This window comes from Octodon degus, unplaced genomic scaffold, assembly GCF_000260255.1.
Source record: "Octodon degus isolate 3935 unplaced genomic scaffold, OctDeg1.0 scaffold00076, whole genome shotgun sequence".
In the NCBI taxonomy this organism is placed as follows: Eukaryota; Metazoa; Chordata; class Mammalia; order Rodentia; family Octodontidae; genus Octodon; species Octodon degus.
In genome coordinates, this window is record NW_004524652.1 from 108,604 (window position 1) to 132,889 (window position 24,286).

General features: G+C 42.0%; 1 protein-coding gene across 1 annotated transcript; it reads right to left on the reverse strand.

The window, feature by feature from the left end:
- Positions 1-479: 479 nt before the first annotated feature.
- Positions 480-19,451, reverse strand: Znf10 (zinc finger protein 10). The gene is made up of 4 exons (XM_023720567.1): positions 19,362-19,451; positions 12,501-12,627; positions 11,872-11,967; positions 480-2,932 (listed from the first exon to the last, which is right to left on the reverse strand). The coding sequence occupies exons 1-4, from the start codon at positions 19,392-19,394 to the stop codon at positions 1,467-1,469; spliced, it is 1,722 nt and encodes a 573-aa protein (XP_023576335.1). The 5' UTR covers positions 19,395-19,451; the 3' UTR covers positions 480-1,466.
- Between the last annotated feature and the right edge of the window lie 4,835 nt (positions 19,452-24,286).

Genomic DNA, 24,286 nt, shown 5'->3' on the forward strand with positions numbered 1-24,286 from the left:
GAGATGGCTCAGTGGTCTAAAGCACCTACTTAGAACAAGCTCAGCAAAGCACATGGACCACGGTTCAATCCCCCAGCACCACATGCCAGCCAGTGCCGCCCCCTGGTGGGCTGAGCTGGCCACACACACACAAATAAAGTTTAAAAAAAATTTAAAAAATAGAAAGTAAGAGCTCAATAAACAGAAGCAGATTAGAGACAAAGGACAGACATCAGGGTGGACAACAAGAATATGAACAAACACAACTAATAATGATAAAGAATTTGGCATATGCCAAACTGTTTATGTTTACTCACTTGACACTGACCACAATCATGCCATAAGTGCTACCATTACCTCTAATGTTCAAAAGAGCTTATCTTTAGTTTAGGACAGAGAAGCCCAGCAGATGCACATGATCACTAGGTTACCAAGGGATTAAAGCAGTATTTCAACTGTGTCTTTCCTTTATAAAGATGAAAGACCATCCCCAAGGAAGAAGCACTGTTCTTGAGCAATGTTTTGCTTAACACATGAGCACATCTGCTGCAAATACTGCATAGGTTCCTGATCTCAAACAGACCCCTATCCAACCATGTGTCCACATGTTCAACCTCCCCTCATTCTCCACTTACAGAGAAGTACTACTTTCAAATTCTCAGGAGCCTTTATCCTCATCTCTCTAAAGTAGAATTCTATGACACCAAACAGCTCACAATAGGAAAGTTTGTAGCAGGTGGTTAAGCGTCTTTGAAGAAAAAGAAACTAGATATCCTTCTTGAGTGTTTTTGAATGCCTTAACTAGTTCATCAATACCGAATATGCTGGAATACTCATTCATAGTCCCATTATCTAACAAATCGGTTTGACTCATTTATATATATATATACTATTTCCTCAATTCTTGCCCACATGCAAATATATTTTTAAAATGAATATTACTAGTAGTGTGGATGTATGAATGGTTTTATAGAGATTACCCTATTATCCAGAATGTAATTCATATAAGAAACAAACAAATAAACAAAATCCCTGAACTCTAAGTATCTAGAAGACAAGCACAATCAAGTACACAGTGGCACATTAATTCACTGGAATTTTACTATCTATTGCTACAGTAACTATATTTTATTCTCAACAATATATTTGACTACCCTGCCATATCCACTTAGCTCTCTGAATAATAAAGATGTATTATCACTCAACAATTCACCTACTTAACACTTTCTTCTCAGAAACTAGCATTTAAGCCTTAGTCAAGCATGTACCCAGGCCAAGAACTTTAGTGGGAGTTTGTGGAAAGTCTAATATATTTATGTCCTGGAATGAAATGTGTGCCCCCCTGGATGAATTTGATAGAATGCAATAGGGTAGTAACAAGACTGAAAGCATTTCCACACATATTCCATCTGCACAACTTCTCTCCATGAGAAGTTCTCCAATGTAAAATTACAGTTCTTAGAGAAGCATGTTCTGTATTCCTTGCACTAGTAAGCGGCCTTTCTCAGGTGATTTGTCTGGTATCCAATAAGAGAGCGGCTACTAACTAGTGCTGTACCACACTGATTACACATGAGGAACTGCTCCCCAGTATGTGCTATCTGATGGACAACAAATGGAGAGTGCTGGCTAAAGATAATGTCACACTGATTACACTTATAGGCCTCCTCTCCAATATGAATTCTCTGGTGTTTAATGAGATCATTCTTCCGAATGAAGGCTTTGCCACACTGACAACAGCCATAGGGCTTCTCTCCAGTATGAATTCTTTGATGTACAATGAGGGCAGAACTTTGGCTGAAGGATTTCCCACAATCATGACATTCATATGGTTTCTCTCCAGTGTGGGTTCTCTGATGTGAGAAAAGATGAGAACTTCGACTAAAACACTTTCCACAATCTTTACATTCAAAAGGCTTCAGTCCAGTGTGAATTCTGTGGTGCACAACAAGGTGAGACCTCTGACTGTAAGACTTCCCACATTCATTACATTCATAGGGCTTCACCCTGACATGTGTTCTCTGATGCAGAATGAGATGTGTGCTCTGTCGGAATGACTTCCCACACTCAGGACACTCATAAGGTTTCTCTCCAGTGTGAGTCCTCTGATGCCGGATAAGCCGGGAGCTATGTACAAACGCTTTCCCACATTGATTGCATGTGTAAAGTTTGTCACCTGTGTGAGTTCTTTGGTGGGTAACAAGATGCGAAAACCAGCTGAAGGACTTCCCACACTCTTTGCATTCATATGGCTCCTCACCAGTGTGAGTCTTTTGATGTCCAATTAGATGGGAACTTCGGCTAAAAGACTTTCCACATTCTTTACATTCATAGGGCTTTTCTCCAGTGTGAATAAGTTGGTGCCTGGTAAGATTAGAGCGCCAGCTGAAGAATTTTCCACACTCCTTACATTCATAGGGTTTCTCTCTGTGCATACCCTTTGACGCATCAAGGCATGCAACAGAAGCAAGAGAGATGTCATTATCAGAGCACTGGTAGGATTTATCTCCAATGTGAGTTCGTGCAAATTGAATAAGATGAATGTTTTGATAGAAAGTTTGGCCACATTCATTACTGCTACCTGCACAGTTTTCCTGGTGCCCATTAAACAGTAAATCATGCTTTAAACTTTTAGCATGTGAGCTACGTCTATGGAAATACTCTCTCAGTACTAGCTGAGCAGGGAGAAGACAGCTTTCTTCATATTTACCACTTTCACAGGCTTTCTCTTGAATAAGTACTTTCTTCTGGGTGAATGCCACTTGCCTCATATGTCTTTCTTGGCTACCATGATATTTGCCCATCTGCTTGTCACATTTCCAGACATCTTCTAGTGACAAATACCAAAGATCATTCCTTGAGACCCCTTCCATTTTAATGTCAAAGGATTGTTTGTCTTTAGAAATGCTCTTTCTGGAAACTGATGATTTAATTTCAGCTGTCGTGTCTGAATCTAAAAGAAAAGAAAAAGCTTTGTATAATTAAACAAAGGATTAGTGTAAAAAATGATAGAATGTATGTGGAGCCAAAGAACAAAAACCCATGTAGGGCTGTTTTCAAGTATGGTTTAATAATCTCAATGAATAAGGACAAAGGGACAGATGGAGCAGTAAGCAATAAGTGCATGAGGGACTATACACACAAAAGGCACAAAAACAGTACAGAAAGGCCACAGGTCTGACCTAAGAGGGATAGCAATAATTTATAGCTTGAAAAATTCATAACTCTCAGTCAAAACAAATCTTTTTTAAGTTATTTATTTATGGTGGATGTTTTGTTATAGAGAAAAAAATGACTTGTATAGACATCAAGATTAAAAACAATTACAATAATAAAAAGGGCACGTAAACCTCTAGGTGAGTATCTGGTAACCCCACAAACTTTGACTTGTGGATGTGTCATCCCAGTCTCAGCCCCCATCTTCAGATGGCAACTCTGTCTGTTTGCGTGTCTTCTCTTTTGTTACAAGGACACTAGTCCTGTTGGATTAGGGCAATCCCCATCCATGACATCTGCATTGATCTTACTTTCAAAGGCCGCATTATGAGATACTGAGGATGAGGGCTTAACTGTATCTTTGTTGGAGGATACAGCACAGTCCCGTTTATGTAAAAAGAATTGGTGCTGCATAAATAATGTTCTTTTCTACATTAGTTATGAAACACTGTATACAAAAAAATTGAGAAACAAATTAGCAGAGAGGCAAAAAGCCTAGGCGAATATGGGTCAGACTCCAGGGGTCTCTTTCCTACTCTTTTTTTTTATTGGTTGAAGCTGCTGCTGCCCAGGCATAGTCTTGTCAACCCCGAGTGTTTGTCTGTGTAGTTTTAAGTTTTAGAGCATCAGTCATTCATTGAAAGGAACAGTTAGTACTGATATTATTTGATCAAAATTACATGCCTATATCTGGTAATCTGAGTAACTACTTTGAAGATAACAATATGCAATATAACAATCATTTACTTTTCTATCATTGTATTTTGAAATTCCATAGTTCTTTTTAGATTTTTAATTCTCTTTAAAATATATACATGCATATAATAATGAGATGATCTTTGGGATGGGACCGAAATTAAGCACAAAATTAATTGAGGTTTCATTTATACTTTATACATATAGCCTGAATAAAACTTTCTGCAGTATTTTGAGTAATTCTGTGCATGACAAAGACTGCACACCCTGGACCATGAGGGAGCAAGGGCCTCACACCAGCACTCAGCCGCCTGCTCTATGCTGTGCCTGCTGTTGTTCTTTCAATGAGCAGCAGTCACCTCAGAAGGCCCTCGCTGGCTGCGGTACCACCTCTGCACAACACTCACTGCCATGCGTGGTTCCTGAATTTGTAAGCTTCTGATAAGCAATCATTTTCTTATTCTAACTCACACATAAGTACTTAGCAGTAAGACATGACATACACTGGAACCTTGAAAAACAACAAAAAGAGTAAAAGAAAAAAAAACCTAGAATATATCATTGTGCTAAACTCCATCTGAAAATCTTCCACACTCATGTATCTGATCACTGCTGCTAGCACACTGTTTAAGTTTATTTTTTTTTTATTTTATTTATTTATTTATTTGTGTGTGTGTGTGGCCAGCTCAGCCCACCAGGGGGCAGGGGTGGCTGGCATGTGGTGCTGGGGATTGAACCGCGGTCCCTGTGCTTTGCTAAGCTTGTTCTAAGTAGGTGCTTTAGACCACTGAGCCATCTCTCCAGCCCTAGCACACTGTTTAAGAAAGTCCTTTACAAATACTCTTGAGTGACAGTAAGATGCTGTACCGACATAACAAATAATGAATCAGATGTGAGGACAGTACATGACATAAGCACTACTGCTGGTGAGTGTCAGATTAAGGATGTACAAAACACCTTGAACCAATGTATTATTTCACAGTTTTCCATGGTCAGCAAACCACTTAGTGGCACATGTTCACTGATGCTGATGCATCCTTTTGATATGCTGCGGGAGTCTTCATTTTTAGATTTATGTATTTTCAGTTTTTATACTTTTCATTAACTTCTGTTCACCACTTTCAATGCAAAGCTTCAACAATTTATCTTTCTGTTTCTGCAGGTCATTTCAACACCAGACCTTTGTGTAAGGTAGTTCATGCTTATATTACCATTTAGTTTCTTAAGCAGCTTGATCTTCTGTGTTGTAAGTACAAATGCTTCCTCTTTTTCTTATTACATCCACAGGAGTATCTGCAAACTTTTTTGTGATGTTTTCAGTATCTTTACACCACAGAACAGAAAATAAGCAAAAATCACAGGAATTTACTTAGATCTTGGCCCCATGTAGAGAATATGGGGAACCCAATCACACTAAGAACTTGCTTCTGCACCCTAACCAAAGTAACTCAACCTTGTGGTACACATCTATCTGTGGTACATCAGATCCTGAAACAGTCTGCCAGACTGCAACACGAGGTCATTCACCAGTGCCGCTGGCAGGCTTTCCCACTAAGGCCAGGACAGGAAGGGAGTACAACTCTTCCCAAGAACCCTTCCTGCTTTTGATCCTGCTTTTGCTGTTTTATTCAGTGCTCTACAATGGCACCCATTTAGCACAGAGGGACTGGCAGCCGCAGTAGTGCTTCAATCTCAAAGTACACAACTGCTCTGTAAGTCGCCCCTGATGAACTCAATCATTTGCCAACCTAGTCATTCTTTGCACTGTCACCACTTTCTCAGACTGAAGACAGATGCTTACTCTAAGTCTCTGTAGGAAATACATGCAACACTGCCATCATTGTACACAGAGTGGGCATCCTGATGAATGTGTTTGTGAAGGACAATATGGAAATGCATAGAAAAGATATTATCACAGCTTAAGAGGGTGGAAGGGTCTTCTTTTTCACTTGGAGACTGAAAAAAATGTGTGTTGTGCACCTTCATTTAGATTTTGATCAGTCACATGCAATGAGGTGTGGGCCTTTCCACTTGTGGCATAACAGTACTCGGTTTGAGATTTTGTAGCATTTTATTTCAGATTTTCAGTAGAGATACTCAATATTCTTTTTTTTAATGTACTTGGAATCAAATTCATAACCTTATGTTTGCCAGGCAGGTGCTTTGCCACTGGGCTATATCTCTGACTTTCTCAGTTATTTCTCTCATTGCTGGGACAAAATACCCAGCACACAAAATTAAAGAAGGAAAGGTTTATTTAGGTCACAGTTTGTCGAGGTTTCAGTCCATACTCAGCTGGCTCCAAGGTAGAGTGGCATATGGCAGAGGGCAAGAGTTCATGGTGGCAGAAAAAAGAAAAAAGCAAAGAGAGAAACAGCAGCTGCAACAGCTAGCAAAGCTCTCTCTGCCTTCTGTATATTGTATTCAGGCTATCCAGCCCAGTGTGGATACAGCACACCCATAATCCCCATACTGGATCATGAATTAAACACAAACTCTAGAAGCCACCCCAGTGACTGCATGAGGCTTTGAGGGGACAACTAGACACAAACCATAACATTCTGCCCCTGGACCCCAAAGATTCATGCACATCCCTTCATGCAAAAGGCAGTTTAGTCCAGCTGTAAGAGTTTCCAAAGCCCTAACAGTTTCAGCACTGATGAAAAGCCCAATTCCCAAGTTTCCTCCAAAAGTTAAGGCAAACTCTTAGATATGAGTTCATGTACAAATGAAAAGTTAAACACTCCCAACATTCAATGGCACAAGATAAACATTACCACTGCAAAAGTTACAAATGGGATACAAAGCATTGAGACCAAAGCAAGTCCAAAACCTAGGAGAGCAGGTGGACATCTGATACAATCTCTGATGAGCTGTGAGCTCCAAAAGCCTTACATGGCTCTGCCCCTATGGCACTTCTGGGGGTTGTAGCTCCCATAGCCTCTCTGATGGGCCTAATAAGCTTCCTCCTTGCAACTTTCCTTAGGTGATCCATGTTCCTGGCTTTTCCAAACTTCTAGGGTCTCCACTGAACTATACACTTCACACTCACAACTTCACACACCGCCCTCCCGGAGGCACACTGCTTGGACTCCCAAGCCTTTTAAGATCTAAGTGGAAGCTTTCTTAGCCTCAGAATGTCTTGCATTTTTCATGTGCCTAAAGCCAGTGACATACAGATGATGCCAAGGTCTGCTGCCAGCTGGATCAGTAGCCAGGTTTTCTTCTCTCTTGGCTGTAGGGTTCAAGTACTTGGATGGCTGAGCACTCTGACCCTGATTCTGAGGAAAAAATTCTCTATGCCTCCACCATTCTGAAACATGTCTCTCCACAGCATTCTCCTCAAAGGAAAGTCTTTCACTTTTGCAGTTTTGAGGCTGCAAAGCGTAGAGACTTGCTGCTTCTTGTGATGCCCTCAGGCCATCTTTTGTATTCTTTTATTCCTTCTCACCAGTGGAGACCCTCTCAGCTCTATCTTTGCGGTCCACAGCTTTACTGATGCTTCCTTTCTGGCTGAACTCACAATGTTTTTAAAAAATCCTAGGGCCAGGGAGATAGCTCAGTAGAATAGGTGCCTGCCTGGCAAGCACAAGGTCCTGAGTTCAATCCCCAGTACTACAAAAAAAAAAAAAAAAAAAAAAGCAAAGGGAAGTATAGCCCCTATGAAAACAATAATATGCAATGTATTAATTAATGAAACTGTCCTACTAATCAGTTTTGAAACTGTCTCATTGCTCTTGGTTTCTCAATAAAATTAATTTAAAAAAAGAAAAAGAAAAAAAGAAAGAAATTCTGCTGGGTTCTTTGCTCTTGATTCTGAACATAAATCTGACTAAAAAGCCCCAACAACCACCATGGCAGTGCCTCAACATTCAACTGCCTTGAAATTTCTTTTGCCAGATTAACCAGTCTGCCACACTTAATCTCAGTCTCAGGCAGTCTTTAGACACAAGCAACATGCAGACAAATTTTCTGTCAATATACATCATCTGGAGTCCAACAACCAATATAGTACTCTTTCCCAGAAGAAACCTCCCCTGGGCCGGGGAGATGTCTCAGTGGAATAAGCGCTTCCCTGGCAAGCACAAGGGCCTGAGTTCAATCCCTGGTTCTGCAAAAATTAAAAACAGAAAGAAAGCAAGTAAGAGAGAGAGAGAGAAACCTCCCCAGCCTGGTCTTTACAGGCAGGATTTCTATGAGCATTCTGGTCTTCTAAGCTCTGACCAGAATCTCCCATACAGAACAACTGAAGGCATTCCAGTGCTTTTCTTTCAGGTGACATCTCCAAATCTTTTCTATCTCTTCCCATAAGCCATTCCCAAAGGCTCTTGAAAAACATAGTCAGGTATAATCATAGCAACAACCCCATTTCTCAGCACCAAATTGTCTCAGTTACTTTTTTCTTGTTGCTGGGACAAGATATCTGACACCCAATATTAAGGAATGAAAGGTTTTTTAGCTCACAGTTTGTCAAGGTTTCAGTCCATACTCAGCTGGCTCCAAGGTAGAACAGCACATCGCAGAGGGAAGCAGTTATAGTTGTGGCAAAAAGCAAAGAGCAAAGGAAGGAACAGCTGCTGTGATAGCGAGCAAGCCTCTCTTCCTTCCTTATATCATATTCAGGCTATCCACCCCTGGGTGGGTGTAGCACTCACACCCATAATCCCCACACTGGATCATGAATTAATCACAAACTCTAGAAGCCACTCAATGACTGCATGAGACTTTGGGGGGGACAACTAGACACAAGGCATTACACCACCCCAATACTTTTCATATCGCAGCTCACAGAAACCAATACACCTGATGAATAAGCTCTGTGCCAGACCATGATCTTGACTAACTACCTTGCACAATTGCAGCCCAGCAGCTCTAATTCTCATTCCTAACTTAGTTAGTTCCATTTTTCTACACTATCCTAATGATTTTACCCTTTCCACTTCTGTCCAAAAGAACAGAGAATCCCATAAAGAAGTTTTTAAATTACAAATCCCAAGTAGAAGACTTAAAATAAACATGAGGAGAGGCTGTGAAACTGCTGGAGGCATGAGGGGATGCTTTCTTTCACTAGAATCCAAAAATCTTGGGGCCGGGGAGATGGCTCAGTATAATGAGTGCTTCCCTGGCAAGCACAAGGGCCTGAGTTCAATCCCTGGTTCCACAAAAAAAAAAAAAAAAAAAAAACTCCAATTTACCATAAAACACAAACACGAATATACTATTGTTGAACTCTGCAGCACCCATCAATCAACTCACTGTCTTCATCCTGTTCATTTAGATATTGAAGTTCACAGGGACTTGTAGAATTCTCTAAATCCCATGCATTTAAACACTTGGGGCTTCATTATGTCTTTTGACCACAATGCTACAGTAAAAATATAAACTGCTGGACCTAGTTAATGATTGTTACTTTTACAGACTTGTCATCTGACATCCAGGAAAGTCTGCTGAATGAATGGAACACAAAATGGAAGGCATAGAAGGCAGGAAGGCAACAAGGCAGGAGGGTTACTAAAACAATCTTCCCTCCCAGGGCCCAAAGCAGTTGACAGATCATGTTCTCATTAGTATGATACTAAAGGACCTGCCTTCGATAAAAAATTTTAATATAATCACATACCTGAAAATCAAATGTAAAAATCTCAAAAGTGTCTTATGATATTTCAAAATAGAGACAACCTGAATAGAAGCTCAGACAGGGAACAGGCCTGTATTTGAGGTCATATATGGCTTCACTAAGAAAGAACCTGAAAGTAAACTCATGGGAAAAGTAAGGCTGGGACGACTTGAGATGCAGGGAAAAGCCTGACACCGTGCCCATTAGATTCTGAAGGAATAAAAAGAACCAACGGCAGATCACTCTAGGATGGCCGGACTACACTGGGCTTGGAGGCTACACATGCCATGTGAACATACATGGGGTCACTGGCACAGGTCCTGCCTGGCTGTCCCACACAGCAAGCAGTGGGTTGTCGGCAATATGATGCAGACAACAGCTTCTAAGATGCTGAGAGGGACGCCAAGGCCATGTTGTGAAACAGCAGAAGAGTGCTTACAGAGAATAAAGGAGTGGAAATGGAGAGATGACTCCCTATTGTTTATCTAAGAAAGCTAGTATTTTGCATGCATAGATACACACATGCAACTTGGGAAAAAATTTTAGGAATGATGACATTAAAAAAATGTGGGGAGGGGCTGAGGAGGTGGCTCAGTGGAATAAGCACTTCCATGGCAGCGCAAGAGAGCCTGAGTTCAATCCCTGGTTCTGCCATAAATAAATAAATAAATAAATAGGCTGGCAATATAGCTCAGTGGACTAGTGTCTGCTTAGGCAAACTTAGGCAAGCGCAGGGACTGTTGTAGAGGACCACCTGAGCAGCTCTCCTTGAAAGAAGAGCGACTGTCTCCATTCTGACTGAGCCTGACCCTATTTCCTTGTATTGTTATGTAGAGAGCTGGCTAGGACTTCTGTTTATCCTACAGACTGTGGTTTGATCCCTGGCACCATATGCCACACCAACCCAACCCCAGGGCAAGCTGAGCTGGCCACAGTCCAGGCGTAGTGGCACATGCCTGAAATCCCAGCGCTGGGGAGGCTGAAAGCAGGAGGTTCACCATGAGTCCAAGCTGTGTGGTGGGACCCTGCAGCAACCAAATACACTTTTTTAAAAAGTGAGTAAGTGAAAAAAATATTAAATGATGAGCTATAGTGGGAAATGCAGGTACTTTTGAGAGTTACAATTCTATAACAGAAGCAGAGTCCAGCCAGTTGGAACCTACAGGCTCTTTGTAGCAGTTTTACAAAGAACAGGCCAAATGACAAAATCTCCCTGCTGAAATTCCAGGAATAAGCTGAGCTATAGGAAAGGGCCACACGAGAAACAAAAAAGACACCAGACATGATTCCCATAAATACTCTTCATATATGAGAGAGTGTGGATGTTACAATTCAAGGTAAATATCAGGGAAAAAAAATACTACTGAAACAAAGTGTAAAGGATGGCATCTAGCATAATCTTCTATTCACCTTAGAAGTAAGAGAGACCAGGGCCAGGGAGATAGCTCAGTAGAATAAGCACTTGCCTGGCAAGTACAAGGGCCTGAGTTCAATCCCCAGTTCTGGAAAAAAAACAAAAAAACAAAACTAAGACAACAATATGCAGTGTATTAATTATTGAAACTACCCTACTAATCAGATTTGAAACTGTCTCATTGCTATCTGTTTCTCAATAAAATTGAAAAAAAAAAAAAAAAAGTAAGAGAGACTGAGGCAGAATTCAATGTAGTTTGATCCCTGCCTAAAGTATTTGTATAGAAGACATCTGGGCCAAACCACCTTCCCTTTTAGCCTTGCCTAAATTTCCTCATCCCTTACTCCTTCCCCTGCCCTATCAAATCTTCAAAACATGTAGGAGATGAGGAGACAGGACTAATTAAGGGCAATAAGAGCCAGACCATTTACCCATGCTTAGCCACAAATCCTTTTGCTCGAGACCTCACACCTATAGGATACAGGGGGCATCACACACCTGATGTAACCCCACACCTGCAGGATACATGGGGTACCACATTCCTTCCTGAGCACCATAGTAACAGAGAAACTATATAAGCTGGTAAGGAACAAAGAACTGGGTCTTTTGTGTTTTCCCAGTTTGGAGGGGGAAGTACATTGGTTGCCGGCTAAACTAATAAAGGCTTTGTAACTCCTTCAATTTGGTCTTCTGTGGGCAATATATCCAATCCCGGCCATTACAAAAGGTATCAATAGAAAGACAATTTTAATGAAGAGGTAAAGTACATTTGTCTCTGCATGCAAATGTGTGCATTACAGGAATACAGAAAGGAGACTGGAGACCTAGAAACAGAAGGTAGATAAACTCACCCCTCTGTCAGAAACAAAGACCTGTGAGGACAGCCAGAGGCTCTAGCACCCCGTGAGCCATCTGGGCCACCCCCTGGGACAGCTCCTATTGGTCTCACCTGGATGTGTCCCATGGTAAATTCCTTTCTCCATCAGCCAGGGCTCCTCCTCGTTCTCCAACTGCAGGATCACATCTGGCTTAGGAAGCTGATGTCCTGTTCACGACGAAAGACCATGGTTCAGAGCAGGAGGGCTTCAGAAAAGATCCAACCCTCCACAGCATGGGGAAAGTGGATAATCGGAGGATGCAGAGTAACAAAAAGAAACATACATTTTTAAAAACGCAATAAATTATTTTTCCATAAAAGCAGGAGTACAAAACCCTGCTCTATGCTCAAAGAAACTAGGTCACTGAACCCCACACCTATACTCTGATACATACTTCAATATCTATATCTTTTTAAAAATATTTTTTCATTATGGGGTCTCAGTACACAGTTCAGATGCATAGCAATCCTTCTGTCTCAGCCTCCTCAGCACTGTGCGCCACCATGTCCACTTTTGGTGGCTGGCACAGCACACCTGGGATTACAGGGCCAGCACAGCATTCAGTACTAGAGACCAAACCACCTGCCAGCCGGTGCTTATACTGTTGAGCTATCTCCCTAACCAAGATCTGCATCTTCTGAACCATGAAGAGCCAAAGTTCCACAGTAATCACAGCTGCAAAAATGAAAGTTAGTCTTACCCAAGGAAATCAGATTCTTATAGTTCTCCAGCATCACATCTTTGTACATGATCTGCTGAGCAGCATCCAGCAGCTTCCACTCCTCCCTGGTGAAGTCCACCAGCACATCCTTGAATGTCACGGGTGTCTGTAACACCAAACATATGCGTAGTATGCCAGATGCACACATCTGCCCTCCCTTTCCCAGATCCCAATAGGAAAGACTGGGTTGGTGGCCCTGGAGTGGAGATAGAGCACAAACCAGAACTTACTGAAGTAGTGAGGAGTATACTCCTTGATGATAAGATCTTAAAGAACAGCTGTTAGGTACCCACTGTCCAAAATCTCAATCTGCATTGTGCTTTCAGTTCAGAAACATTTTTATTCAAATCAAGCTTATTTTAAACAGCTATGAGAGGGAGAATCAGATACCAAAATTTAGTCCATATTACAATATGCTAAATTTGGAACCTAATTCAAGGCAGGAAAATTGGAAGGAGGCTGATAGGTACTACTCAAAACTTAGAAGACAATACTGAAACAGGTATTTGACTTAAGATAAATGCTAAAAACACTTTCCCTAAAAAAACGAGAAAGTTAGGAAATTACACATCAGTAGAGCACCACAATTTGACAAAGAAACAAGATACAGATGTGAGGCCTTTCTTAGCTATATAAAAAAAAGTTGATACATAAAAAAAAAATCATTTGGGTGATAAGGATTTCTCATCAAAGACCCTGAAGATCTTTGGTATACTTGTTTTACCATGGGAAAATGATGGTTTTTAAAGGTTGAAAGAAAAGAACTTTCAAGCCAGGATATCCATATCTGGTGAGACTGTCTTTCAAAACTGATGCAAATTGAGACTGGGCATTGTCACACATGCCTGTAATCCCAGCACTTGGGAGGCTGTAAATAGGAGAATCACTGAGTCTGATCTAGTAGTGAGACCCTGAACACCCAATAGACCCTTCCCTAAAAAAAAAAAACAAAACAAAAACTGATGCAAAGTAAAACTGGTACTTTGTTGTAAGGAGATGAGGTCTGCAAGATGAGGTATAGGAAGTTCTTCATGAAGAAGGGAAAGGACATCAAAAAGAAACTGACATCTTATGAATGACAGAAGAATGGTAAAAAAAAAAAAAAAAGCAGAAGCTTGAGGAACTATGATGGCTTAGTATTCTCTTCAATTCTTCAAAATTATGTAGGATACAGGAGCAAGAAGCTTGGGAGTACTATTGCATGTTAGAGTCACACACGATATGTACCATACATCCAAAAAGCTAGAACAGTTTGCCCCCAAGGCGCACTGAGATGGCAACTGAGACTGGGCGTGGTGGCATGCACCTGTAATCCCAGCTCTTGGGAGGCTGTAAACAGGTGGATCACTACAAGTCTCATCTAGTAGTAAGACCCTGAACACATTGTAGACCCTTCCCTAAAATACAAAAAGAAAAAAAAAAAAGAAAGAAAGAAAGAAAGAAAGAAAGAAAGAAAGAAAGAAAGGAAGGAAAAGATATGCTAAGAGAATTAAGAGATAAGTCAGAAGACTGGGAGATAGTATTTGCAAATCATGTCTTAGCAAGATAGGTAGGTAGGTAGGTAGACAGACAGACAGACAGACAGACAGACAGACAGACATCATAAGAAACTCAAAGCTTGATGGCAAGATAACACACTAGTTAAAAGCTCACCAAAAGATTACAATAAACATTTCAGCAAAGACACACAGGTGGTAAAAAAAGTCTCACCTCTTTCTTCATCAATAAAATGGATGTTAAGCTACTGTGAGATGCCAGGCACAGTGGCACAGACCTAAATTCCAGCACTTCAGAGACCAAGGCGGGAGGACCACGCAAGTGTGAGGTCAGCCTAGGCCACAGAGTGTGTTCAAGGTCAGCCAGAACGGCATAAAGAGACCTTATCTCACAAAAACAAAACAATATCACTGTGAAATATGATTTGACACCTATTAAATCTGTAAACTTTTGGTTTTTGTGGGGTTTTTTTGTTTTTTTTTTTTTGGTGGAACCAGGGATTGAATTCAGACCCTTGTGCTTGCCAGGGAAGCACTTATTCCACTGAGCCATTTCCCTGGCCCCTAAATCTGTAAACTTTTAAACCAAACACCTGAAAGGATGCAAAATAAGTGCAACTTATGCTCACTACTGTGGGAATGCAAAATGCTACAGCAACTCTGAAAAATACTGATAGGTCAGGATGCAAAGTCTCCCAGGCACCCTGCCCCAAACACTCTCCCTCTTGGTCTCCCAGGCACCCTGCCCCAAACACTCTCCCTCTTCGTCTCCCAGGCACCCTACCCCCAAACTCTCTGCCCCTTGACCCCACACAGAGCCAAACCCAAAACCACAGAAAATGTCCACCTGACTTTGACCTGGGCAAGCAACCACAGACATGCCTTTGTTAATATCGAAAGTCCACCACAAACCAGGTAGCCCTGCCAAGATCAGCTCTCCCTCCGCTGTTCCAGATCACAAGCACCCTCCCTACTCTTAAAAATCTTGTGCCTTACCTTCTTTGCTGCTGTCTTGGTCCGATAGACAGCCTGCCCATTTGCTATACCCAATAAATCACTCACATCAGAATACCCGGTCTGGTTCATTGCGTAGGTTCATACTTAACAAATACTGCACATTTTTCACAAAGTTAAGTATAGTTTCACTAAGCCAGAGAGACAACTCAGTAGCATAAACACCTACCTGGTAAGTACAAGGTCCTGAGTTCAATCCCCAGTACCAAAAAAAAAAAGTAGACTTCTACCATATGACTCATGCTAACCAGTTTTCTGTTATTATGATGAAATACCTGAGGTAATAATCTAAAAAGGAAAAAGGCTTACTTGGCTCATAGTTTTAGAGGCTTCGGTCCATGGTCAGGTCAGCTGAATGGCACAGTACCTCATGGAGTGTGTAGAGGACGCACCATTCATCCTATGGCTGGGTCCCAAAAGTAAAGAGAGGGCTGGAGAGACAGCTTGGCAGTCTAACAGCCTGCTTGGCAAGCACAAGGACCCAGGTTTGATCCCTAGTACCACATACCGTGCCAGTCCCAATACCCTGGGCGCAATGTGCCAGTCACTGAAACCAGGCATGGTGGTGCATACCTGTAATCCCAGCACGGGGGAGGCTGAGACAGGAGAATCACTATGAATCTAAGCTGTGTAGTGAGACCTGTACTAAATAATTAATTTAAAACATTTTTTAAAAGAGGCCAGGATCCTATAATCCCCTCAAGGGCACAGCCGCAATGACCCGAGGACCTTCTACCAGCCTTCCCCTCTTCAAGGCTCCACTGCCTCCCAAATGGGCCAACCTGGAGATCAAGCCTTGGTGGACACTGCAGCAGGACAACTCAGAGTCTGAAAACTTATGCTCATACCAAAACTGACAGGCAAGTGTACAAAACTGTTAAGGGGCCTTAACTGTAGCTGCCCACACTAAAATGAACCTAAAGATCCTTAACACAGAACACAAAACAAGTGTGCTACATCACACAATAGCAATTTACTCAGCCATAAAAAGTATAGGCAGGGCTGGCAAGATATCTCAGCAAACTAGGCACCTGCTTAGGCAAGCACAGGGACCAGGGTTTGATCCCCGGCAACATATGCTGCACAGGCCCCACCCCCAGGTATGCTGAGCCAGCCACCGAGACTGGGAATGGTGGTGCACACCTGTAATCCCAGTGCTGGGGAAGCTGAAAATAGGGGGACCACTACAGGTCCAGGCTGTGTAGTGAGCCCCTGTACCAAATCCAAAAAAAAAAAAAGAGTACAGGCTACTGATCAGCACAACAGATGAATCTCAAAGACATTATGCCATGTGAAGAACTATAGGCTGTACACCATAGGATTCTGCTCAGAGGACATTCTGGAACAGAAAAAATCCAGGGATGGAGAATAACCACCAGTTACAAAGGGCTGCAAAAGAGGGAAGCACTGACACACAGGGGAAGCAGATAAGGGATGGGCTGATGTATCCGTACCTTGAATGAAATAATGGTTGTACAACTACTTGCATTGGTCAAAATGAGAGGATTTAGTCAGCTGTGGTGGTGCCTGTCTGTAATCCTAGCACTCTGGGAAGCTGAGGCAGGAGAACTGCAAGATGGAGTCCTGCCTTAGCAACTCAGCAGGGTCCTGTCTCAAAAAGAATTCAAAGGGCTAGGGATATAGCTCAATGTAAAGGCTCTGGATTCAGTCCCCGGGATTGTGCAAGAAAAGGAGAGGATTTTACTGCATATAAGTTTAAAAATCAATGCAAAGTTCTTTAAGGAATGCTCTGTGAGGTTTAATGTGCTGGATGTCTTCCTCCTTCCGGGTCCCTCTCTACCTGCCATTCCCAGGCACACAGTCTGAAACCAGAATCTGGATTCATGGAGGCCGTGATTCTTAAGGGGATGCACACTACCAGCATGCTGGCAACTTTCTTCCCATTTGCAGCTGGCAATCTCCATTGGAGAAATAAATCAGAGAGGCAAAGGGCAGACAGCCTCTGATGACAAAGGTTATATCAGTGGAAAAACAGTTTGTAAGAGGAGAAATCAATGTTTTCACACATTCCAGCCCAGAGGTAATGATGCCCCACCTCACTATCACAAGGTGCCTGCTACTTTCCTTGAGTTATTACCTTGTTTGTTGGTGCTAACTTTTCCTAAGATACTTGCCCGTGTGTTGTGTAATTCATCTCCAGATCTTGGCCTCTTGCTATTGGCATTACCCTAAGGAGAAACACAGGTGGAAGGGTAGCACTAAAAGGAAAGATAGAGGGGGGGGGGGTTGAAAACCACATGTGAAACCAGACAAGCCTCAGCTCAGACTTGGGTATTTTTAATTTGGGGTTGGATAATGCTTGCTTTGTTTAACATCATAAAGTTAGTTTCCTTAGCTGCAAAGTACAATGTACACATAAAATTTACTCTGAACAGTACAGTATTATGTTAAAGACAACAAGGGCAAAAAGCACAATCCATTGCCATCAGTTTATAGAAAGACAAAGATGGGTATAGTGGGGCCAGTGAGATAGTTCAGTGCCACAATGCCTGCCTTGCAAGTGCAAGATCCCGAGTTCAATTCCAATTACAAAACAAAACAAAAAAAAAACCAAAACCAACACAATACACATGGTGTGAAGATACTCTGAATCACAATTTCAATAGTATTTTAGCAATCTGTTGCATGTACCTCCTCTTCCTGGAAAAACTATCATAAGTAGTGTGATTTATTGATTTATTTGTTTATGGTTTTACATCATATGAATAGTTACAAAACAATGCAGTTTGAAGTTGGTCTGTTCATGTTTCTTACATTTCGTGGTAATGTGGGATGAACCCAAGGCCTTCTGTATGCTGGGCAAGGAGCTCTCCACTAAGCTACATCCCCAGTCCTTTTTATTGCTCTTATTTTGAGAGAAGAGTCCAAGTTGCCCAAGATAACACTGAATTTGTAATCCTCCCATCTCAGCCTCTCTGGTAGCTGAAATTATAGGCATGTGCCACGTACTCAGCTGATTCTGAACATTCTGATCAGCAAAAAATGCTCACTTACTGTAGATACTTATTGCCAGTACATTTTAGATATACTACTTATCTTCTTCTACCCTGAAAGACCAAACTAATTTTCCAATTTTGTGTATCTTTGAGAATTGTCATAATAAAAGAGAAGGACAGATCAAAGCCTGGTGATTTCTTGTGAACTCACTTTCAGTCAGTATCCCGACTTCTCAGCAGCACTCGCTTTGTACTCCTGCCTCCCAGAGCTCTGCTTGCCTGCTCTACAAGCTCCTAGTCTCTGCTGACATTATCAGTTACAGCTTTGCTTCATTTCTGCTGCCTGTCACCCTCTGTATGCTGTGGGGCACTTTACTGAGCCCACCAACACGGCACTTGAGCTGCAGTCAGTCAAACCTGCTCAGGAGTCCCATGCAGCCCACACCCCTCTCTTCTGCTGGAGCTGCTTTAAATCTTCACATACATTTCTGCTCTCTCAGAAATCTAGGCCCTTGCGAATCCAGTTATCTCATGTTTATCTGAAGGATTTTTTTTTTTTTTTTGGCCTGCTCAGGATACCTTAACGGGGCATGAGGGTCTAGGAATTAAACCACAGAATTCTGGGCCTGAGTGCTTTGCTTAAGCAGGCACTTAAACAACTGAGCTAATGGGTGGGCCCCCTCTCATGCTGATTTGAACAACCACAAGTTATCCTTAATATCCCTGCACAAATGTCACCTTAGCAAGTTTTCTCCTTAAGATTAAAATTATTTACATCTCCTGGTATTCAACGCGCACACACCTAAGAGCTGCCCAAAGCATGCTGATATGGGGCTGAGCCCTGCAGACAGCAAGAACATTAGCTCTCCTCTCATCTGTTTCCCCAGGTCACCTGTCCACACTGCATACAAGAGCCTCCTGAGAAGAGCCTGGACAGGCACAAGTGCAGCGTCTACATCCTTGAAACTCCAGGTCACCAGCCGCTTAATGCTGTCCTCAGAGCGCTCTACTTCAGTTGCAGTCATCCTTGGATAACTTTCTAAGTTGTTCCCACACTCCTCCATGCCAGAGCTCCCTGTAGAGGAAGTCACACAGCCAGCACCACAACCAGCACAGTAAGGGTCAGGGCAGCCTGTGAGACACACCATATCCCTTGCTTTGGCCTAACTACCTCAGTGAGGACACAACTCATTCATCAGTGGGATCTTGAGAGCCCACCCAACTGTGCCTACACTACTGATAAAGAAAGTGAAACCACAATTACAAATTAAGAAAAACAATTGCTCTACTCTCCTAAACAGTGTCAGAGGGACAATCTCTGAAGTTCCTCTGACAAGGGATTTCCAGCTGGTAACAAGAACAGCCCAATGTACCTGGGACCTGGATGTCAGCACCACAGTTTCCATGCCCGTCTCGTCTTCAGGACACTTTCTCAAGTGACAGGAGAGGCCTGAGAAACAAAGTTGCAGAAGAAAAACACGAATTACATAAATTGTACTTCATTCCTTAAATCTATGGCATACCTGCTAAATTTCATTTGGAAGTAAATGAAATTTGGCACCATAAGTTCTTACACATCCTCTCTTAAAGTAAAAATAAAAAACAAAACTTGACCTAACTTTCTCACTGCATATATATAAGAAACATGTTCTCTCCTGCTGGTCAAAGGAAGCCAGAACCTTAAAGTATATGAGGAAAATAAAGACCCACGGCCAGCTTGAGGATGCAAGGTGCAGGTGACAAGGATGTGAGCCGTCCCAGCAGCTCAGCAGTTTGGGCAGGCATCACAGCAGGAGGGACAGGGGAGGGAATCTTGCCAAGGGTGAGCACAAGTAAATTCTCCCAAGGATGAAGAACAGAACTCAAGTCTCAGGAGCTCACTGACCTCTGTCCCTAGGCCTCAGCCCCTCAGAGGCTTCAGAACTAAACAGGTGGGAGCTAACAGTGCTCTCTGAATTTGCCACATTGTGAAAATTTAAGCAAAATAGAAAACTAACACAGTCATTTTCATCTTTAAAAGATTTAGGACACGTTACAGACATGTGCCAACTTCCCACAATAAATATAATCATTATGTACCACATGTACTAATAAATATTTAAAATTGTTTAAAATAATTCAAATATTGAGGTACATACATATATACATACTTTTTTACATCTTACAGTTACCATTGACCATTCCTTGATTACAGACCCAATTTCCATTAGTTTGGTTTCCTATTCTTGATAAGGAGGGTCTGTTATTGTAATTCTTTGTTTTTGTGTGACAATATCCTTATTGTGCTTTGTTTTTTTTTAATGGCTTTATTGAGATACAACATATTATAACTGGCCTATTTGTTTGTAATTTGATGGTCTTGGTATATTACAGAATTTTTAAAACTGTGGTAAGCCAGGTGTGGTGGTGCTTGTAATCCTAGCACTCTGGGGGCTGAAACAAGGATCCTGCAAGTCTGAGACCAGCCTTGGCTATAAACTGAGTTCAAGGCCACTCTTGACTGCCCAGTGAGACTCTGCATCAAAAAGACAAAAAAAAAAAAAAAGTGGTAAAATATAAATAACATACAATTTGCCATTTTAACCACTGTTAAGCATACATTTCAGAGGTATTACATCCACAATACTGTACAACTATCAGCATTAATTTCAAATTGTTTATTGTCACTACAAACAGAAACTAACCATTAGGAAAAAATTCCCCACCCCCTCTCCTAGCCTGGTAACCTTTGGTGCACTTTCCATCTCTAGAAATTTGTCCTTCTAGATGTTCCATGTACATGGAATCCTGTAACATGTGTCCTTACCCACCCCCTTGGTACTAGGGATTGAACTCAGGACCTTGCACTTACCAGGCAAGTGCTTATGCCACGGAGCTATCTCCCTAGCCCCCACATGTCCTTTTGTCTCGCTTTAGTTTGCCTAGCATGACTCTTCCAAGGTTCATCCATGTTGTGGTGCACATTAGAACTTTAAGCCTCAATCATATTCCAAAAAGGACATATTTCACATTTTGTTTATTCATATTGCTTATCCATCTGCTGAGGGACACCTGGATTGTTTCCAACTTTTAGTTATTGTGAATAATGTTTCCAGGAACATAGGTGTATAAGAGCATTTTCAAATACTTCAGGCATATACTTACGGTTAAATGGTTTTATGAACCTGGGGCCTTTTGCACTGAGCTACAGCCCCAGTACTTTTTTTTTTTATGTTTGGTTCTAAAAGAGAGATCAATCTGAGATCAATTCTGCCCAGTCTGAGATCAATCTTGTGATAGTCCTGCCTGGGCCTCAGTGAGATTACCAAAATAAACCACCATGCTCAACTTGTTCAGCTTTTTTGAAGGATCAGCAGACTATTATGAAGGATCACCATAACAGTCGTGTCACTTTTATATTCATACCAGAAAGATTTAAGTTTCCAACTTTTCTACCTCTTGGTTAGTACCATTTTCCATTTTAAAAATTACAGCCATCAAAAAAGGAATTCTCCTGCACTGCTGGTGTGAATGCAAACTAGTACAACTATTATGGAAATCAGTGTAGAGATTTCTCAAAGAACTGAAATTAAAAATTTCATGCAACCCAGCTATACCCTTGCTAGGTATAGAGAGTTCTATACCTTCAAAGAGTTCAAGTCATCATACCACATCAATACTTGGATATCAGTCTTTACAGCAACAATCTCAAATTATAATTCACAATAGCTAAATCCTAGAAACATCCTGTATAGCTACCTACAGATGACTGGATAAACAAAATGATGTACTCATATCTTTGTTGTTGTTGTTGTTTTTTAATTTGTGTGTGTGTGTGTATGTGTGTGGCCAGCTCAGCCCACCAGGGGACGGGGGCTGGCTGGCATGTGGTGCTGGGGGATTGAACCATGGTCCCTGTGGTTTGCTAAGCTTGTTCTCAGTAGGTGCTTTAGACCACTGAGCCATCTCACCAGCCCCTGTACTCATACCTTAAGTTTCTTTTCTCTCACTGTTGAGACAAAATACCCAACACCCAAACTTAAAGGGGGAAAGCTTATTTAAATCATTTTATAAGGGCTGGGGAGATAGCAATGTGGTCTAAGTGCCTGCCTGGCAATCACAAGGACCTGGGTTCAATCCATGGTACCAAATACATGGCAGCCCCATAATGCTGGGTGCACAGTGCCTGCCCCAAAACTGGGTGTGGTGGTGCACACCTATAATCTCAGCACTGGGGAAACTGAGACAAGAGGATTACTATGAATCTAAACTGTGTAGCAAGACCCTATAATCAAATAAATACATAAAATATTTTAAAATAAAAAATCAGTTTGTAGAGGTTTCAGTCCTCCAAGGCAGGGTAGCTTCACAGAGGAGAACTATTCACGGCAGGCAGACAGTAGCAAAACAAGCAAGAGAGAGGAAAAACAAGCCTCTTTTCTGTTCCCTATATTGTATCCAGGCCATGAGGATTAGGGTAATGCCCAACAAGTCAGTGAATTGATTGGTAGTCCCACCCACTCTTAATCCTGGCACTGCACCATGAATCAATCACACACTTTAGAATCAGCTACCTCTGAAAAAACCCCACCTATGACTACATGGTGCTTTTGGGGGACATCTAAATATAATCTGTAACATTCTGCTCTTGGCCCCCAAAATTAATGTATATTCCTTTATATAACCAGCATTTAGTTAATCTCCAAGAGTTTCCAAGGTCCTAACAGTTTCAGCATTGCTACAAAGTCCAAGTTCAAAGTTTCCTTTGAGATACTTACCTGCAAGCCCTGTACAAGAGAAAAGAAAGTTAAAAACATCCAACATTCAAAGGCACAAGATAAACATTTCCATTCTAAAAGTTACAAATGGAGATACAAAGGAATGGGACCAAATCAAGTGTAAAATCCAGCAGAGAAAACATTAAGCGCTGTAGTTCCATATCCATCATCCAAGGCAACCTGTGGCAAAATGTGAACTCCAAAGTGACTGCACCTACAGCCCTGCCTCAGGTCGTACCTCCCATAGCTTTTCTTTTGGGCCAGCCATCTCTTCTCCTTCCTTGCAGGTTTCCTCGATCCACATTCCTGCCTTCTCCGAATTTCCAGGGTCTCCACTACACTTCTGGCTTCACACTCACAGCTTCACACACTGCCCTCTCAGGGGCACAATGCCTGGTCTCCAGGGCCTTGTCCTAAAGTCTGAGTGAAAACCTTCCTCACCCTACAAGTCTTGCATTCTCCATGCACCTAAAACCAGCACCACATGGATGATGCCGAGGTCTGCCACCAGCTAGAGCAGCAGCCAGGCTTCCTTCTCTCTCTGCTGTAAGGGTCGAGTACCTGGATTGCTGCACTCTGGACCCAATCCCGAGAACAGATTATCTAGGCTGCTGCCATTCTAGAACGTGGTGCACTGGGCTCTCTTCTCAAAGCAAATTATTTTCCCTTTGTGATGCTAAGGCTGCAAAGGCTGGAGTCCTGCTGGTTATTGTGATGTCCTCAGGCTACCTTTTCTGTTATCTCTTTTTGACATACCTGGCTTTTTCTTGCTAGTCTTTCCAGTAACCAATTTCTCTCTGTTCAGTCTTTGTAGGCTGCAACTTTATACTAGAGCCTCCTTTCTGGTCAAATTCAAAATGCTTTAAATAATTCTCTTTTTTAAAAAATGTATTTAGTACAGAATCTTACAGTCTCACTACACAGATCGGACTTGTAGGAATCCTCTTCTTTTCAGCTTCCCAAGCACTGGGATTATAGGGATTCTGCCACCACTCCTAGTCTCAATCACTGTCTCAGTGGCAAGCTGGGGATCAAACCCTGGCCCCTGCATCTGCCTAAGCAGGTGCTTTAATCCGCTGAGCTATCTGACTGGCCCTGCTCTAAATAATTCCACATGGTTCTTTGTTCTTAATTCTCAACATTAGGATTTTTTTTTTGTGGGGGGCTGGCTCAGAATGCCTTCAGGGCATGTTTGGCTGGCTGGAGTTGTGGGGATCGAACCACAGCAACCTGAGGCTGACTGCTTTGTTGAAGCAGCCACTTAAACATCTGAGCTAAAGGGCAGGCCCCAATTCTCAACATAAATCTCACCAAAAATACCCAATAGTTGCCATGCCACTCCTCAACACTTCTTGAAATTGCTTCTGCAAAATTAATCTGCTACCCATAGTGTTAAGCAAAATCTCTGGACACAAGCAAAATGCAGACAAATTTTCTGCAAAGTTGTAAGACACATTTCTGGAGTCCAACAGCCAATGCAATCCTTCTTCCCAGAAGAAACTTCCCAAGCCTGGTCATTTATTTATTTATTTATTTGGGTG